Source organism: Echeneis naucrates, chromosome 20 (genome assembly GCF_900963305.1).
Source record: "Echeneis naucrates chromosome 20, fEcheNa1.1, whole genome shotgun sequence".
NCBI lineage: Eukaryota > Metazoa > Chordata > Actinopteri > Carangiformes > Echeneidae > Echeneis > Echeneis naucrates.
The window spans coordinates 17201147-17220787 of record NC_042530.1 but is presented as its reverse complement, the minus strand read 5'-3'; the positions used below and the strand labels follow the sequence as shown (position 1 = coordinate 17220787).

General features: G+C 41.9%; 2 protein-coding genes across 5 annotated transcripts; both read right to left on the bottom strand.

Annotated features, from left to right (window-relative positions):
* Positions 1–871: 871 nt before the first annotated feature.
* Positions 872–8308, bottom strand: pigm (phosphatidylinositol glycan anchor biosynthesis, class M). Of its 2 annotated transcripts, none has more exons than XM_029529534.1 (8): positions 7979–8308; positions 5809–5982; positions 5550–5670; positions 5192–5432; positions 4836–4939; positions 1831–1985; positions 1509–1610; positions 872–1253 (listed from the first exon to the last, which is right to left on the bottom strand). In XM_029529534.1, the coding sequence occupies exons 1-8, from the start codon at positions 8147–8149 to the stop codon at positions 1086–1088; spliced, it is 1236 nt and encodes a 411-aa protein (XP_029385394.1). In that variant the 5' UTR covers positions 8150–8308; the 3' UTR covers positions 872–1085. The 2 variants fall into 2 exon arrangements, with proteins under 2 accessions (XP_029385394.1, XP_029385395.1); XM_029529535.1 differs by having other exon boundaries at positions 5294–5432.
* A 2535-nt stretch (positions 8309–10843) lies between these two features.
* LOC115060875 (leukocyte elastase inhibitor-like) lies at positions 10844–18904 on the bottom strand. Of its 3 annotated transcripts, XM_029529010.1 has the most exons (10): positions 18820–18904; positions 18067–18248; positions 17010–17111; positions 14230–14370; positions 13824–13941; positions 12964–13106; positions 11794–11871; positions 11440–11529; positions 11177–11357; positions 10844–11070 (listed from the first exon to the last, which is right to left on the bottom strand). In XM_029529010.1, exons 2-10 carry the CDS (start codon positions 18241–18243, stop codon positions 10844–10846), a joined length of 1257 nt encoding a protein of 418 aa, XP_029384870.1. In that variant the 5' UTR covers positions 18244–18248; positions 18820–18904. The 3 variants fall into 3 exon arrangements, with proteins under 3 accessions (XP_029384870.1, XP_029384872.1, XP_029384871.1); XM_029529012.1 differs by lacking the exon at positions 17010–17111; XM_029529011.1 differs by lacking the exons at positions 17010–17111; positions 18820–18904 and having other exon boundaries at positions 14230–14406; positions 18067–18243.
* Between the last annotated feature and the right edge of the window lie 737 nt (positions 18905–19641).

Below are 19641 nucleotides of genomic sequence, written 5' to 3'. Positions count from 1 at the left end.
TTAGCAGTGGAAAAAAACAGAATCGCTACCTTGGGCTTGATACACAAGTAATTTCCTGTGGAAAGATTCAGACACATCCAGCTAAAGATCTAGGTACATAATAAAGGATTCTGGGATAGGAATTAATGGGGATGAAGCTCCATGTGAGAAAAAAAAAAAATATTGTTTTGGCTGGACTGTGACTAATATGTTTGATCACAGTCTAGTCTCTGAGTCAGTCGGCTCCACATTACATCCAAATTCAGTTTGCTTATAGACTAATTGTCATTATATGTCAATGGCTTTCTCAGAAACATTTCAACCCTAACTTTCCTGTATTTGTTACTAAACCAGAGTTTGATTCAAACCAAAGTTAAGTCAGTATAGTGAATATTTGATTGCATTCTAACTAGTAGTTTTTGACAAACTGATAGGCAAAAAGAGAAAATGAAGTCATGACCAAAAGCTTGTGAAAGATTTACAATGTTTCCAAGTGGCTGATTCATCTTCTATCATATTAACAAATATCCACCTTAACATTATAAATACTGCTACAATATCATCAAAGCTCATTTCTTTGTATCAGTTAGAGCTGGAATTTATGGGCAGTTCTTTAGAGTGATTCATCAACACATGCATTTGATCTGCACTTAAAAGCGCTTTTCTCCAAACCAAGAAAGAATGCCCAGTGGTTGTTAGCACTGTGGCAGCCCTTCGTGTGATCTCTGATCTACAGCAGGTATTTTTGCCCTTGCCAGCAAATGGAAAACATCTGCCTGGTCGTGTGGTATGGCCACAGGTGGAACGGACTTCAAAGTTTCAAACTGGAGAAAGCAGCAAAGCAGCAGTTTTCCTCACATTGTGACTCACTGAGGAATTAAGGGCTTTGACCCACAATTGCAAGCATTTAATCAGTCAGTTTAACTCAGAATGATTGAAAATACAGCTGTGGCTTTGTCACTCAGAGTGGTGTGTATGACAGATTTTTGATAAAACTGCTAAGGTTAAAGTAAATCCCAGTCAAACTCTGAAGATGTAAAAAATACAAAATGTATTTTTGGACATTCATCACCTGAACCTTCAAATCAAAAATAACCCATCCACACTTATTCAACCTTTAGTCTACATGGAGTTTTCTTTGGTTTGTAGTGAGTTATGATCTGAATCAGGATGAAACAGTTGATGATCAAGAAAAGTAGTCCAGCGAACCAGATCAGCAGGAAAGTATTGTAGCCTTCAAACTCCAGGAAGTAGGCTGGAGCCAACCAAATGCCCTGGTATTGGAGAGACACATGGCAAGGTCAACTTCAGATCTTTCCATCAAATGTTTGCAGAAGGATTCAGCGTTAAATCTCCACAGTTCAACATGAGACAACTGACTGATGCAAAAACAACACTAAACTACATATGGAAGGCTTCAGCAGATCAATCTATCAAAATTGAATATTTACCAAGATATTTAGTTATGATGTTAAGATACTGTTCTACTTAAATTCATCTGTCACACAGAATGTACTTAACTGAGTTACCTGTCCAGCAAACCAGAGCAGCACAAGTCCCACTCCGTGTTTCAGTGACAGACTCAGGTGAGGTATGACCAAAGGGATCAAACACAGGTACCACAGGAAGTACTGTAAAGGCATAGAAAGCAATTTTGGCATGTGGGAAAATGTCTACAAAAAAATCAAAAAGAATCATAATAAACTTATTGAAATCAGTGTTTGTTTGATTATTATTTTTATTATGACTGTTTGAAACCAGTAATCTGCTTTAAACTGAAAGTGAAGAAACATAGGAGTGAAAGGTCAGAGCTCAACTGACACTCCCGCCTGTTGATGGTTCTTTGCGTACCTGTGAAGTGCAGACTTTGTTGAACGAGACAAAGATGGCGGTGTGGAGAAAACAGGAAAAGGCCAGGTCAGAGTGAAATGCCAATGATGTTTCCACCAACAAGATGAGCTGTGGAACAAATACTGCCAGGCCAAGCCATTGGCTCCATCTACTGTCTGCTCCAAAATAAAACAAAAGAAACCGAACACGTCCTTTTAGTATTTTGAGATTGCTGACAACACAAAAGCCCTTGCCAAATGTGAGCTGGGATTGGCTCCAGCAACCTCCACAACCCAGAAACGGATAAGCGGTACAAGATAAATGACAGAAAAGCACAAATGCTCTTCACTTTGTCTTCGATTTTAGAAAATGTACTGACTAAATACAACTTTCCTTATGTTCGACACTTTGTTCAATACTTCAATATTTCAATTGTTGTGAAAACACATTTTCAAATTGAAAAACACATTTGAAATTCACATAAACCTCAGAGACCTAAAAATACTTATATCAACCCCAGGTGACCTTCTGTGAGACGTTTGAAAACAAGAAAGCAGTAAGAGGTAGAGGAAGACAGAGAGGGGAAGGACCAGGAGGGCCAGAACAAATTTCTGGCATGCAAACAGGTTTTAGTTGATATTAGGGCCATCTTCTTGATAACCTGACAATGAGGTTGAGACTGAGCAGAGTCCAGTTAGATATTAGCATGTTAATACCAACATTTGGACTAGAGAACAGGTATTCAATGTTCTACTTGATCAGACTCAAACTCAACAACTTTAGGTGAAGCAGCTGCACAAGTTCATTAGAGAGCATCCGTGTTGGAGTCAAAGACCTTCACTATCAATATGTGACAGTGCTATGGAGTGATGACTGTAGATCCAGTTCTGTTGTCACTACATACATTTGACAAAGCAGCCAGAGAACTACAGACAGTAGTACCGTCACTCTGGCCTGTTGTGTGTGGAGGGATACTCACAAGTTCTCCCCGGTAGACGAGAGAGTCGCCTCCCTACGCCTCAGGGTTGTGGGGGGGGGGAAACTCTGACAGTATTCAGCCTTCTTGGAGACCCTGGATCGGGTCCTGTATGGGGCTCCGGTAGGGGACTCCATAGTCCTATAGGGGGACTTCAACTGTCAATGATCGATTTTATGATTGTGTCATCTGATCTGAGGCTGCATGTGCTGGACACTCAGGTGAAGAGAGGGGCAGAGCTGTCAACTGATCACCACCTGGTGGTGAGTTGGGTTAGGTGGCCGGGGAAGACTCAGGACAGACCTGGCAAGCCCAAACGTGTAGAGGAAGAGGGCACTGAGGTGGTCAAACAACTTCACAGTGGCAAAGCCCTGGGGGTTGATGAGATCCGTCCAGAAATGTTGAAGGCTCTGGGGCTGTCATGGTTGACACGCCTTTTCAATAATGCGTGGAAGTCTGGAACAGTACCAAAGGAGTGGCAGACTGGGGTGGTAGTTCCCTTGTTCAAAAAGGGGGACCAGAGGATGTGTGCCAATTACCAGGGCGTCACACTCCTCAGCCTCCCTCGGAAAGTCTACTCCAAGGTGCTGGAAAGGAGGGTCCGACCGATTGGCAAACCTCTGATTGAAGAGAAGCAATGCGGATTCCGTCCTGGTCGTGGCACAACGGACCAGATCTTTACTGGGGGCCTGGGAGTATGCCTATCCAGTCTACATGTGTTTTGTGGACTTGGAGAAGGTGTATGACCAGGTTCCCCAGGATATGTTGTGGGAGGTGCTGCGGGAGTATGGGGTGAGGGGGGCTTCGTTGATGGCCATCCAATCTCTGTATTCCCAAAGCGAGAGCTGTGTCCGGGTTCTCTGCAATAAGTCGGACATGTTTCAGGCGGGGGTTGGCCTCCGCCAGGGCTGCGCTTTGTCACCAATTCTGTTAGTGATATTCATGGACAGGATGTCAAGGTGTAGTCGTGGCGGAGGAGGGCTGCAATTCAGGGAGCTGAGGGTTACATCCCTGCTTTTTGTGGATGATGTGGTCCTATTGGCTCCATCAGTCTGTGACCTCCAGTGCTCACTGGACAAGTTTGCAGCCGAGTGTGAAGCGGCTGCGATGAGGATCAGCACCTCTAAATCGGAGGCCATGGTTCTCAGCAGGAGGAGTGGCATGCGAACTCTGGGTAGGAAATGAGTCCTTACCTAAAGTAAAGGAGTTTAAGTATCTCGGGGTCTTGTTCACAAGTGAGGGTAAGATGGAGCATGAGATTGGCTGGAGAATCGGTGCAGCATTTGTGGTGTTGCGTTCAGCACTAAAGCACTGAAGAGGGAGCTGAGCCAGAAGGCAAAGCTCTCTATCTACTGGTCAGTCTTTGTTCCAACCCTCACCTATGGTCATGAGCGATGGGTCATGACTGAAAGAACGAGATTGCGGGTACAAGCGGCTGAAATGGGTTTCCTCATTAGGGTGGCTGGAGTCTCCCTTAGAGATAATGTGAGAAGTTCGGCCCTCCGGGAGGGACTCGGAGTGGAGCCACTGCTCCTTTGCGTGGAAAGGAGCCAGTTGAGGTGGTTCGGGCATCTGTTAAGGATGTCACCAGAACGCCTGAGGTGTTCCTGGCATGTCCAGCTGGGAGGAGACTATGGGGCAGGCCGAGGACCAGGTGGGAAGATTATATCTCCACTCTGTCCTGGGAGCGCCTTGGGATCCCCCAGTCAGAGCTGGCCAATGTGGCCGGGGAAAGGGAAGTTTTGGGGTCGTCTGCTTGAGCTGCTACCCGGCCCCGGGTAAGCGGTTGAAGATGAGATGAGATGAGATGAGAGATGTTGTGGTGCTGCTATGAGTCATTCAGATGTGTGAATAATTTGCACCTTTTGCTGTGAGGCTCTGACTGGAGAGTTTTATTTTAGCACAGAGGTGAGATGTCTAAATCCTTTTTTTTTTTTTTGCTTGTATGTGGAGGTTTAAATTCATCACTACTGAATGCAATCCATACTTCTGCATGAGCACACTTCATGCTGGTCTTAGGCCTACTCTAAATTGCCAAACAAATTAATACCTGCAGTGAGGTAGAGCATGTAGAAATATGGAGAGAAGTTGTGTCTGATGTCTCTTCTGGTCAGATGGTACAAGTAGGTCTCATGAAGAAATTGCCACCCATAACTGTGAGGACAGGAAAGAAATCCCATGATCAGAGCACTCCTGTTTAGCCTCAAGTCAAGAGTATTTTTCAGATGAGAAGAAATCCTCATCCTAAGTTAGAATGAAAAGATATTTCATATTATAAAAATTGAATAAACTTACATCTAAAAAATATGGACTGGTTACGTATTTAGTATTATTGTAAGTATTGGCAAAACAGTAGTCAACTCTTAATCACAGCTGATGCAGCAGTTGGAAACCAACACCTCTTACATGTAATAGCAGAGTGCTGTGAGCCCACATAAAACTCCCCCCGACACACTTGCAAAAAGGAGCAGCTCTGCATTGATGAAGCTTCCAATAACAACAATAAACCTCATCCACCCCCTCCTGTTCTCTTTTGTGGTCTCTGGTGAGCGTAGAGTCAGAGCGATGGACAAGGCGTAGGTAACAGGATAGATCTTCATATGGACTGACAGACCATACAGGACTGCTGCCCATATGAGACGGCGGCCTGGAGGAAGAGAGGTACAAGTATTTGCTGATGTTTATTTACATTACGATGTACACAGTGTTTTAAAGACACTACACACGCAGACAGACACACGCACACCGTGTGCCCCCCTTTTACCTTCCATGCAGAGTAATGTCCCCAGCACCAAGGCTGACAGGATTGACTCAGCGTTTCCTCGGCTTGACACTCCCATAGGCAGAGGGTTGAGGAACCAGAGGGAGGAAACTCGACGTGCTGTCTGAACATAACCACCCCCCCCCCCGGCAAAAAAACAAAACAAAACATATTTTATCTGCACTGCACTTTTCGATTGAAAACAAAAAGTCAATTTTTTCTTATCAATTCTGGTGGAAAAAAAAGGATCCAACTGACAAACCTCAGAGCCCAGACCCCGCAGGCAGAGGATCTTGTAAATGAGCAGTCCAGACAATATATCACATCCAATGAACAGGATCTTGCCAAACATCTTGTTGACATAGATGTTGGGGGTGAGAAGCCAGGCCAGGAGAGGAGTGTAGCGGTAGGTTGACCTGTTGTACGGGGACTTGCCCTGCATCAAATACAAAGGACTTTGAGTTATAAAAATCTTAATGTTTTACTGAATGATCATGTGTTTGTTTGTACATTGTTGTTGTGTAGTAGTAGTGTCGAAGGGTGCAAGTGCACCTGGCAAATTCAGTCCAGGTCAAGCGTCAACCATCCATGACATCATACATTAGTTTGTGAACTGCCATTTTGAAGCCTCCAGTTTGCAATTTTTCCATCATCATCTTGGCTTTTGAAAACACAGATAAACCTTATTTTGAGGAGAAGGTGGAGCTGCGTTTACCTGCTCTGTGCTCTACTGCATTCCCTGCTTTAAAGTCTATTTTCTAAATGCAAGTCTAAATGCATACTGAGCTAATAAATAAAGGGAGAAGTGAGGACATTTTCACATAGACTTCAATATAATCTTATAATATAAGACTTCTTAAAAAAAAAAAAAAAACTGTGGCAATGCTTCCTCGACAGGGGTTAAAGAAGCGCTCCTTTGCTTCACTTTCACTAGTCATGGCATGGCTCAGGCATCCTGGTCCTCCGTGGTGGGGTGGCACAAGGGGCCGGCGGCATGGGACCCAACAGCGGATGGTTCAGCCAGGTACCCAGGGTCTTCTGTGTCCTCATGGTTGAGCTTTGCCTCCTGGCACTGTGTGATGCTGGCTCTGTGGCGGCTCCCTGGTGGCCTCTGACGGTCTGATGCTGGCCACGGTATGGTGGCTTGCTGCTTCCTCTCGCCCTTGTGTGGGGGTTGTGGGCTCTTCCCTGTGCTTGCAGGGTTTCCTCCTTCTGCAGTCTCCTTGGTCAGTGTACACCAGTGGCGTTGGTCCGTGATCATGGCCCCCTGCCCCTGCAGCCCTTCCTACTTTGGGCGCTTCACCGGTGGATGGGGTTGGGGTTCTGGGTGTGATATGTCAGTGGCAGTGGTTTCCTCATATTTAGGGAATACCGAAATGCATGTGTGGTTTCACTTGCCAGCTCGTGTTGGGGCACATCATGAAGGATTAATGAACCCTGCCTAAAATGGGCTGAGCTGCTCTTTCATTCCATCATCATGTATCCTATCTTTGACTCGGCTCCTCTTCTGTAACACCTTCACCTATCTGGACTCCCATCTCTCCCAGACATCTTCTGGACTCTCATAATCCTGATTGAGGTAACAGGAAAAGCACAGCATCCTTCACTCCACCAGTTCGTACCAGCAACACCTGCTTCCCGTCCCCTGTCCATCCTTCCACACCTTCTCTGTCCTTTGTATGTCTGTGTGTATCCATATTTTGCTGTGTCTGGTGGTGTTCTTCTTATGTTGTTCTGCATTGATGATGTTGTGGTTGGGTTAGGGTTAGGGTTGATGTTGTTGTGATGTTGTATTCTATGTTTTTGTGACAGATTGTGAAAACAAATTTCCCTTATTGGACAATAAAGGCTATCTATCTTATTCCCCCCTGTATTCACTAAGGTGTAGCACTGCCCTCCCTGCCATTTCACAAACTAGCTACTAGGGAGGGCTGGTGATGGTCACACACATGCACTGAAATAATAAAATATTTAGTTGCAAGACAATGACTGCATCAATCTAATATAATGTTTACATCCTCTGGTGTTAAATTATGAGGACAAATGCAGAGGAAAAAAACAAACAAAAAACCCCAAAACAAACTGTGGAGTCTCCATCAGGTGGTCAATAGACTGAACAAAGGTTTAGGATTCCACTTTTATGGACCGTCTATGTTCAGGTACACCACATGAGACAGTGCCTACACCTCCCAGTGACAGGAGTGTGATTCCAACTTCGCAATACAGGGGGACCCAGGTTTTAACACCCAAGCAAACTTAGACCAGGTCTCAGACCAGTAGTCAACACTGTAGTTTGTTGGCTAATAAGATATAGAGGGATATTTCACATTTTCCAAGTACACTCCATCAGACCAGGTCTAGATCAAAGTACTGGACTTACACTTCAGGACTGGAGTATGAGGCCGTTTCAAGCCTCGATCTGCTGGACTTACCTTAGTAATGAAACTCGCAGCATCGGTGAACACATGATAGTCGATATCAGTGTATTTCACCATCATGGTCCGATCCTGGTAGTCTCCATAAATGACCAGGGCCAGCCGCACAACGAAAGAAGCCGAGAAGAGAACGCGTTGGTCCGTGAACTTGGAAATGAGTCGATCCATCCGGCCAAACGGGGGAGCTTGGTCAGCAGGCGGAAGTTTAAGGCCAAAGCACGGTGACGGTGACCGTATCTCAGCCTGCAGACCTGTCCTGTCCTGGACACCTCGGCGGCATGTTTCAGTAACAGGTTCTTCAACAACCAGGAAGTTTTCAGGAAGTGCGTCACAGACACGGCCGGGCACCGGCGCCACCTCCTGTGCGGGAGGACAAAAAAATACAAGTCCCTTCCCTCACATACTAGTGGTGATAAATTCGGTTCCTTTTATGGACTTAATCTGAGTCACTGACTAAAGTTACCTGAATCAGTGTTGTTCCCCCCCCCCCCCAATAATCATCATCATAATCGTAGCATAAAATATATCAGCCACATAACGAACACCAGTTCAACCACTTCTTTATGCTTTATTTATTACTACTCAGATTCATTGACTGGAGTAAAGTCAGGGAACCAAATCATTTGAATCAGAACTGTTTCCTGTGAGTCTGTGGACTCGCATTATGTACTGAGCAGCAGCCGACCAGAGGACTCATAGCATCTGGGTTAATGGAGAGCTCGGACTCCTGATTCATGATTCAGTGCGAAGATTCGAATCATTAACCCCAGGTGATTCAGGAACCAACCAGTTCTGTCACATTCCACACCTTTTTCTTTTTTTAAAGGCTGCGACCCAGGATACAGCACACATTATCGGCTGAGAGCAAAAACTACTTGCAAGTTTTAAGTGACTGAGCATTTACTAATTAGTTTTTCCATCAATTAGGGGATAGTTACATTGGCAGCCTGGCTACATAGTGGTTGGTGTTGTTGCCTAAAGGCCGCTGACCTTTGAACATCTTTAAAAGACCAATATATTACTTGGTCTCCCGATAGCCTTGGAGGTTTGAGAGGAATGAGAGTGTCTCAACAAGTCTCACAGACAGTTGATGGTATGCTTGCAGCTATCACTTGTGTTAAATACAATTTAACTGAAAAAAGAACACAAGAAATTTCACGGTATCTACAACAGATCAACACAAATGTTTGAAACCCTTGAGCTCTATTATATCCATGATATTTATTATTATTTCATTCATTCATTCATCTTCTATCGCTTATTCATTTATGGATCGGTGGGAGGTTGCTAGCTCACATTGGGTGAGGGTGGGGTACACCCTGATCAGGTCTATCACAGGGCCTCACACTCACACTCAGACCTACGGACAATGTAGAGTCACCAATTAACCCAAACATGTTTGTGGACTGTGGGAGGAAACCGGAGTATCCAGTAGGAAACGCAGGCAAGAGGAAAACATGAGAACTCCGCACAGAACCAGACCCAGGAACCGAACCTGATGTTGTATATGGGGCAACTGGTTTTGTTTTTGGTTACTAATCTACTTTTTTAAAGCCTTCAGTATGTAATTATAGTTCCTGAGCTCTATTTCACACTCTTTATTGCTTTTCAATAGTCCTGTAGTCAAAACAGCTTTAAGGAAAGTTATGATATATTAAAAAAGTATGGCCATTTCTATTCCATAAAGAGAATGAAAAACTTGATCAAAAAGGTTACATTATTGCTATGCTTTCTTTATTGGTCTTCCAAAGCAGAGAGTTAAGAGGCTTAGTTGAACAGTGCCACAAAACCTTTAACAAGCAACAGATAGCGAACCACCCTAGTTTACAGTAAGCTCTGACTCCAGGTTACATCAGGTATCAAGGTTGTTTTACTTTATATTTCAAGTTCTTGATTTTTAAAGACATTACAGACTGTAATCCTTCTAAAGCTCAGATTGTAATTCTATCCTTAGAAAGATGTAAAATTTTTATGCACAAGTAAGGCAGGGTGGTTTATTTTAACTATGCTAAGTGCCAAGAAGGGGCTCTGTGGACATTTCTAAAGACAGCTAAAAATCTGGCTTTCAATCAGTTCTTTCATATCTTATTATTGTCTCTACTTTTATTTTCATTTAAATGTTTGTCTTTTTATTGTATTATTTAATTAATCGTTAATTTGTTCTTGTTTTAATAGCGTCATTTCATCCCTATTTTTTGTAAAGCACTTCAAGTCAAATATCTTGTACAAGGAGTAAGAAGTTCTCATAGATAACCAGTGTGATATAAAGACTTATTTTTTGTATTTGTAGAAGAATAAGGAGACATACATCTCTGCAAGTTCAAAACTTGCATCATATGCATCATATGCATCATAAACTGTGCTTCACATGATGCCAAAGCACATATCTATTTGTTAATGTGATGTTAGTACAATATTTTCTTTGGGTAATTATCTATATTACTTGATTACATAATGTGTAGATAAAGACTACCTTGCTATCATCATCACATGGTATATATAAAGGCCCAGTTAACAGTCATAAGTGCTGCTGGATGAAAGAGGCAGTATATAAAGGGCAAAGTCTACTCAAACTATACTAATGCAGTTGTCCTCAAATTTAGGTTGTGGGATCTATCCTTTTTCATAAGCTATTAGAAATAGAGTTACCCATAATTGGGTTGAGTGCAAATAATAAATGGAGCAAAAACCCAATGTTCAGGAGTGCCCACAATAACTCATGAACTCGGCAGGGGCTGGTTTGGGAAATTCTTGAGTGGTGATTCTAAAGATTTTATCAAATAAAATGCTATGCAATTGTCATTATAGATGTAATGTGACCCCTTTTCCTGTTGTGAAAAACAGCTCTAAATGTTATTGTCCTCACTCAGGGGAGCAGTACCGTCCAGCAAACAGAACATTCATGGAAGGGTTGTGTCTGATGAAGAAGAGGAAAGGGTGGTCTGCAATGAAGGAGGCTGGAAGAAGCGCACAGCGTAGCATCATGATGGCTGCAGTGGCAGCAGCCGCCTCAGTTCCCTCCTCATTCACCTCCACAAAAGCCTTGTGGACAACTTTTGACAGCACCAGGTCATTGGCAGGAGACATGCCTATCATGCAGAGGAAGATTACTTGAGAGGAACTAGGCTTGGTTTGTCGTATCCTGATCTTAATGTGTTTTAAATATTTCTGGTCCAGTCTGGGTATGCATCCTACCTGAGAAGTCACTCAGACCATCATCAAAAGCATCCACCATGCCCATGCTGACCAGGACATTCTTCATATCATACTCCTCCTCCATCTTGAACCGAGGCAGGCCCACACTGACTTCTACATCATCCATCATGTCTGGACGAGTCCACTCCACAAAGTTTTCATAGGTCAGCTCCTTCTCCAGCTGGGGATACACACAAAATCAACAGTTTATACATTTCTTGTGTTTCTGTAAGTGCAAAAATGTAGTAGTGTACATCTCCTACCTTCTCCAGACCAGTTGAATTGTCCTCAATGGTTGTGGGTAGAAAGATAAGCATGCTTAGCTCCTTCCCTTTGTAAGGCATCTCCAAAATCTGTGGGGCATTTAGAGTAGATTGCTTAAAGTTTTAAGTGCAACAATCAAAAGCAAAGCTAATTTCACACACATTATAGAAGTCGGGATCATGCCCAAAACCTTATTGAATTATAAGCAGTATCATTCATGTTCAATGGAATTGCTGCTTTCCTTCATTAAGGCGGTACCAAATGTTTGGCTTTGTTGTCGGGTGTATTCCCAGTTGGTTGACAGATGCAGATATACTGAATTAACTGATTAATGTAACAAACTTCTTAATTACCTGGCAGTTGGCTTCAGGGATGAAGCTCAAAGGAAACTTTGTCTTCTGGTACATCATTTTCACTGGCTTAGCATCATTCTGAAATCAGTCATCAGAAACATATACAACTTTGCACCAGCTGTGGCCTAGTACATATCATTTTTTTGTGGTGATGTAGAAGTGGAAAGCAAGGTATATTTTAAATGAACAAAACACAGCATTTGAGTCCAGTATTTATGCAGGGTGGCAAAGTGGCTAGCGCTGTTGCCCCACAATAACGCCTGCGTTGGTTTCCCCTGGGTACTCCGGTTTCCTCCCACCATCCAAAGACATCATGTTTGGGTTGACTGGTGACTCTAAATTGTCTGTAGGTCTGAGTGTGAGTGGTTGTTTGTCGCTATCTGTCTTTGTGTGTTGGCCCTGTGATAGACTGGCAACTGGTGTACTCTGCCCTTGCCCAGGGTGAGCTGGGATTGGCTCCAGTACTCCCGGAAATGGAAAAGCAGTAGAAGATGGATGGATGGATGGATGGATGGATATAACATGCGCTCTGGTGTGTATTGTTGATGTTTAAAATTAAATTAAATGACTTGGTTGATATGACATAAAGCTGATCTTGTCAATGTCAATCAGAAAACACTCATCACTATTGATGTCAGGGGGTCAAGAAAAGCTCATCTACTCTGTGAGGAATGCTGGGACTCTGAAACAAGTTAGATATTTAGAATCACATCAGAATCACTTTTTTTTGTCCAGTTCAAAGTTAATCACTTTCACTGTAGGTTACTAATCTTCAATACATGGAATACAACAAGACTCACACTCTACATGCCACAAAGTGGCACTGAAACATCACATGGAAAGATCAGTATCCTTTTTACTGGACCAAGCCATGCTTAACTATTGGGAAATGTTTTATCCAGAGGCTGACTAACATCCAACACAAAAGCATGTGACAGATGACCTTTTGTTAAACAATGACACTCCCACTCCTCTTTCCTTGATTTCCACATCGTCCTGAGGTCAGCCTGTGGTCCTAAAGTCTGTTTCTAAAATCTGAAACTTTGTATGATACCATATTATGCTTGCAATTTAATACTACCAAGAAACCTCATTCTATACACTTTCTTTTTAATGTTTATCGTGGGGCGTTTAAGTTTAGTTCATTGTTAGTCCACTGAGCTGTGTTACCTTGTTTAGTTTGAACTGAGCATCTCTTGTGGTATCAGGATTAAACTGCTTGTTCCAATTGCCTTTGAAGTAGATGGCATTGACCAGAACCAGCCTGGTCATTCCATCCACCACACCTTGGGCCAGCACATCCTTAATTTTACCTAAGAATTTGAAGCACAAATTTAATGAATGAAATGACATGCTCAGTAACCCAGATGTAACCCAGATGTAAAATGCAATTCAATTCATAGGCCATCAAGAAAAATCAATGTACACAACTGGTCTGTAAAATGAACCCGATGCTAAAAAGCTGGAAATATTAATTCCATCTAATGCCCATTATAGTGGTTGTATGAAAAAGTCTTAAAAAAACAGAAAGGTGAAATCCTGCAATCTGATTGGTTGTTAACTGTGATATAATGAGCGTATACCACAGCTACTATTCAAACATTCATTATACCACAGCCAGTCATGTTGTATTGCTTAAATATTATATTGAAGTCAATGTGAAAATGTCCCTGCTTCTCACTTGAGTTAAAAGCTCATTAAATGTTGAATGAGTTTATGGTCTCAAGTCTTTATTTTCATATCTTCTTAAATATAACATGATTTTCATTTTTAGATGATGGTTCTATTCACAGGAAAATAGATCATAAAACACAGTCTGCATTTAGGCATGGCTACCATGTGACTGACAGACTGTATCACATATTGCAGCCTGACAAAATAGCTTCATCACTGTATAATTGTGTCAATCTAGAGATCCAAATTTTCTGACACAATAGTTCCAGCCATTGGGGTTCGCCTCAAAAATATTTCAGTCAGCAGTTCATTGCTATTGTAGGGCACAGAAGGGATATGCCATGTATATGACCCACCTTGTGTCTGGCTCTCTACCCAGCTGTTGATGTTGAGCCTGGCTGCCTCGTAGCTGTTTTTGAAGTCCACAGATTCTAGCTCGGCATTGTAGTGCTTTCTGGTGCTCCCTAAGAATTCCTGGAACCATCGGCAACACATTTACTGATTCTGATCACCCAAGCAAAATATTCTTTAATATTTTGAAATAATTAACTTTGGAGTCATCACAGCTAGGAGAGTATTTTCAGCAGTCACTGTTGCACTTGCTTGTACGCATGGCCTGCTGCCCATCCCTCCATTTATCATTGCTTCTACTTCAAGCTGAGAAATTCCTATCTGAGCTGCTCATTAATTTTAGCCTCGCTTTGGGTAAACTAAACCACACCCATATGCAGTCTCACACAATTGCTGAAAAACAAAATACACCTCAACAAACTTGTAGGACTGCTCTCCATAAAGTCTGTTGGCCACGCTAAGGGCATATGGCGCGCTGTCTTTGTTGAGCTCATTTAGCAACTGGGCGAAGGCAGTGTGGATATCATCCTGGGAGTCACTGGTTTTCAGGCACTGTAGACAAAGTAGAAAAATTATGTTAAAAAGACACTATGAGCCACTATTATACCAATCTAATACGAGATATTCTAGACTATGTTGTTGGGGCATGAGCTTATTTGTAGATTGTTGTCTGATGCTTCATGCCAAATCTATAAGACTATAAGACTATAATATTGACTATTATGGACAACAGTAGTATTAGTGTTAGTAGTAGTAGGAGTATTAAGCCATAAAATATAAAATTGATACATTTGGCTGTAAATGTTTTTGTTGTAAATCAATTGGTCTTTTGACCAATTCATTGAACTCAAAAATTTCATGCAATGTGCTTTTTTGAAAACATCTGAATATCTGAAAATCTACATGCTAGTGTTGATGGGCAAATCTCTATCGTGAATGTGGAAAAAAAACTGAAACCATAGAGCATTTAAACACAATTTACAACAATTTTCAAGAACCCATGGAAATGCCTTCAATGAGGTTTTTTAGAAAGAGACCCATGAATGCATGCACCATCCCTCCACCATTGCCATTATTTACATATTTCTTTCTTATTAAAGATATTAGGATACTGTGCACCAAAAAAAAACCCATCACTCTCCATGAACAATTGTTGTGAGGTCTGGAAAGTGGGGAGGGGGTGGAGATTCCGATCTCCCACACCGCTCAGACTTTAAAGAGACTGTTGCCTCCACAGAGATTTCCCAGATCTCCAGTGCCATCCTTTATCAAACAATAAACTGCAGTTCATGCCACAAATCAGCATAAACCTGCCTAATCCCGCAGAGAGGTGCCCTTCTCTGACCCTTCACTCAGGTCGGCCTGATAACATTATCAGGCAACGGATACAAATTGCCGCTCTGGAATGCATCCAGGCCAACAAGGACACAAAGATTGATATAATAAGAAGTTGGATATTCCGATCAAATAAGAGACTGCAAACATGCTGAACTGATTCCCCCGTTAGAAGAGGACTTCACAGCTGTTCGAACCAATTTTCTACGAGATACTTTGGCTGAGATAGAATTTACACCAGACAATGAACTATTCCAGTTATGTCACAACAGCACCACCTGAATGACAAACCACCGGAACCGATGGCATATTGCCTGAGCAGCATAATCTTTGTGCTTGGTTGTTGCCTAAGTGTTCTGTAAAAAGAAAAAGAAACTTCATACACAGTCCACAGTCATACATTTCTGATTTTCCACAGCCAGTCAAGACATGCATGAAATTGTTCTTTTCTTAGTTCATTTGTTTGTGTGTTCTGTGATGTCGTGATTAACTAATAACTATTTAATAGTGTGTTATAAACACAATTAAAACCATATAAAACCATGTCCACAAAAGTAACCACAACAAGAAGAGAAAACTGTACTGTGAATTTGTACGATTATACATTATTCCCTCGGCATGTCAAGGATTCTATTCTATTTTGAACAGAAAAGATTTTGCATACCATAGAGCAGAACTGCCTCTCACATACACTTTCTCCAGTCCTGTCTAGGTGTGGCCTGCTTTAGAAATTACTTAGAAAAATTGCAGTAAACTCTGGATTTACATAATAACGACTTTCTACATTTCACTACCTCTAATTATGTGGGTAACCTATTAGCACTGGTTACTACCAAGGTCAAGCTGCTGTGTATTCTTTTTTCTCATAAAGCACAGTGTGTCTATATTGGCATAACTAATTGCAATCCCCAAAACTTCTGACATAGATTAAATTGTTTGAGCTTTAACAACACTTATTCCTGAAGTTATTCATATTTATCTCTAACTGAGGGTTTATTCGATAGGACCAGTCTAGTTTGGGAGGCCACGACGAAGGACCTTGAAGCATCCACTCTCGTCGGACGACTCCTGCTCTGCTTGGCCAGTTGAGTCATCTACCAAGTAAGGTGGCATTTATCTGCTTCCCCAGTGGGTTGTTCTGAGTGGTGACAGGCAGAGCTCTCCTTCCTCAGACAGACTCCCCCTTGTATTTTGATAAACGATCTGCGCCCAAAATCTCAAGAATCACTAGTCACCTAATTAGCATTGTTATATCATGCCATCCATTTACATATCCAAGCTCACCTGTTTCACCTAGTTTATGCTTTGATTTGCACCTGTATATAATGAGCATGTTTTATTTACCCCTTTTTAATTAATAAGAACCCCATAAATTAAGCCATTGTTACACTCCTTCCTTCAGTAATTGTTCTTATACTATACACAATCCTAGGCACAACACAGTCATAGTGATGTTTGCAAAATTTTTTTCATCTTCATACAAGGTCATTATCAGAATAATACACACGTCCAGATAAACTACAGGAAACAGCTTATCCCGGATGTGACCCAATTTCCATAATGTGTAGGATTGGGTCATCGTTGAAAACTTTCTAGCAGCTTCTTATCTGATGTAAACAGCCCACCAGAATGCAAACCATATATAGAAGTCCCATGAATAATAAAATGCTGTGAGTCCTGGAGCCAACACATACTGAACCTTCAGTATAGATACTTCCTCATATTGCTGCGTTTTGTCACATTAGAAATTTGTAAAAACCAAGTGAAAGAGTTCCTCCACCGTATGACACCGCCCAAACCACCTGTTAGTAAAACCCCTGTGTAATAGTTTATCATGGGTTTGGGTTTGTTACCACCTTCAGCAGATGCTGTGGCAGGCTGAATTTGATCTGCTGCTGAATCAGCATCTCCTGTGCTCCTGCAAGTTGTTTCTTCTCAGACTCACTGAAGCTGAGAACCTATGAGAGTGCAGTTGGTGGTATTCACCATTAAGTTAGACATCACGTTTGTGCACAGGATAAAAGCAAAGGTAGCTCACATAGAATCCAAGTGAAAGGTCAGAGCAAAAATAACAATTACGTATTTAATAAAACACTTTTCTATCACAAAAAGGCATTGCAGTTACTGTTGTTATATTTACAAGCTTGACAAACTCCAGTATTGTAGGTGAAAGCCTCCCACATACACTTTCTCCAGTCCTGTCTAGGTGTGGCCTGCTTTAGAAATTACTTAGAAAAATTGCAGTAAACTCTGGATTTACATAATACCAACTTCCTACATTTCACTACGTTCGCTGCATATTCTTTTTTCTCATAAAGCACAGTGTGTCTATATTGGCATAACTAATTGCAAACCCCAAAACTACTGACATAGATGAAATTATTTAAGCTTTAACAACACTTATTCCTGAAGTTATTCATATTTATCTCTAACTGAGGGTTTATTCGATAGCTGTGGCTCATTCATGCTCATTTGTGCATCCCACAGGTAGCCAGACAAGAGGACATAAGGGACACATGCACATAAGGGGAAGTGATAAACTGAACATATTGCTTTAGCTTCATCTTTAGCTTCATCTTTATTGCCCTTACACCTCAGCAATAAGTATCATGTATCCATAGTAACAAAGTGCCCCCCATAAAACCTGGCCAGAGTCTGAACAGAGCAGAGCTTTGTCATTTTTGCTGACAATAGGAAATAAAGTGGTGATTTATACTTAACCTTGAGTGTTCCATCCTATCCCTATCACTCCTGAAAACAGGAGTTCAGCTCAATTAAGAGCTTCCAAGGTTCCTGTCTTTCATGGGAGACCTGCATTTTAATGTGTAATGTAGGCTTCAAACATGAGGATGAACAGGTGAAACAACATGGAATGTTATTTTTCACATCTGTATTTGTGTGTGTGTCCTGTACCTCTGACATCTGTGTGGCTGTGTTGCCTCTGGCTCCCAGCATCACCATAGCCAGGGCTGAGGAGATGCTAAAAGGAGAGAAGAAAACATTTGCAGTCTTGTCGTTGTCGCTCAGCTTGCTGAGCAAAGCCAGTGAGAAGGTGGTGTTGGCCTTGGCCAGAGGGGTTGATGATGCCATTGCGTCTACAAAGAAAAGACAGCAGAGCTCAATTATTACATATACTTCTATATTAAATATTATTAACATCAAGCAAGTTTTATTCAATAAAATTGTGTAAAACTTTCAAGTTACCTACACTAGCAATAAATAATCTGTTAAGCATATACTGCCTATGAATATTAGAAAGTAATGCAGTAGTCAGTATCAAAAATAAGTGTTAAGAGGTAAAGTAAGTTTAAACCATATGTAATTTAGGATCCACTGAAATTAGAGCAGCTGTATAACTCATTCACTGTAACTTTAAACAGCTGCTCATTAAAATTAGCAATATCTTAATGGAATATGGTAGAAAACAGGTTTGGATTGGATTTATTCTCCTACATGCAGATAGATATGAATTCACACTTCACAGACTGAAATCGCTTTCATTACACAGTATATTTCCAACAACACACAGTATCATATTTGCCTTCCCTCTCCGCCTCATTACACTGTCAGGACCAGTTCGGTGTCAAACAGTGAGCGAACACAACTGTCCGCAGACTACACAATCACACACAATCAGCGGCTGAGCATGAGTGTTTCTGTACTTACTGACTGGATGTTTCCTCACGGTGCAGCACAGATCGGAAGTCTTAACTGACTGAGCGACTTCAGTGGGAACTCGACTAGAGACTACACCCCTCTTCCGCATTTCACGTGTCAGCTGCTGACTCCGCCTCTTCTCCTCGGCTTTGTGATGAGTCGTTCGCGATAGATCCGGCTCTGAGAAATGAATCGGGTCCGCAATATTCTTTCGTAATTATCTTAGCCCCGCTGGACTTCGTGAACAAAATCAAAGGCTCAACAATAGAACAAGATGAAACCATGGTGTCATACGATGTCCCCAATTGACGCCACTTTATACATGGAAATGGTTGAGCACAAGGCCCCAAACTCATATAAAGGAACACTTCCAAGCCATTGGTTTAGGTATGTGGATGACACTTGGGTGAAGTAAATCCAAGATTTACAACCCTTTAATGAACACATCAACTCAGTGGGCAAAAACATCAAGTTCACCAGAGAAGATGTCAAAGACAACCACTCACCGTTTTTGGGACTGTGATGTTCACTTTGATGAGGACAGAAGCCTGTCCTGGGGTATACATATACCAATACCTACTTTTTGACTCACACCATCCACTGGAGCACAAACTGGAAGTTAACAGAACCTTGCAACACAGGGCTGATAATGTACCAACCTCTACTCGGGCCCAAGCAGAGGAACATAAACATCTGAAGGGAGCTGTGAGAACTTGTGGCTATCTGAATTTGAGCTTATCCAAAATTACCCAGGTCTGTTCTCTGATACTCCTTCTTGCACTTATTTAATTGAGCATGATGTTTATGTGGAAGATGCGAAGCCTATCACTC

Coding starts and splice junctions, on each gene's coding strand:
- pigm (XM_029529534.1), bottom strand. CDS start 8,149: ATGGATCGACTCATTTCCAAGTTCACGGACCAACGCGTTCTCTTCTCG. Junction 5,671..5,808: donor TGCGGGGTCTGGGCTCTGAG/GTTTGTCAGTTG, acceptor GGTTATGTTCAG/ACAGCACGTCGAGTTTCCTC. Junction 1,986..4,835: donor CATGCTCTACCTCACTGCAG/GTATTAATTTGT, acceptor ATTTTGGAGCAG/ACAGTAGATGGAGCCAATGG.
- LOC115060875 (XM_029529010.1), bottom strand. CDS start 18,243: ATGGCATCATCAACCCCTCTGGCCAAGGCCAACACCACCTTCTCACTG. Junction 14,371..17,009: donor TGCCACAGCATCTGCTGAAG/GTGGTAACAAAC, acceptor CTTTGTCTACAG/TGCCTGAAAACCAGTGACTC. Junction 11,071..11,176: donor TGGTCTGAGTGACTTCTCAG/GTAGGATGCATA, acceptor TCTGCATGATAG/GCATGTCTCCTGCCAATGAC.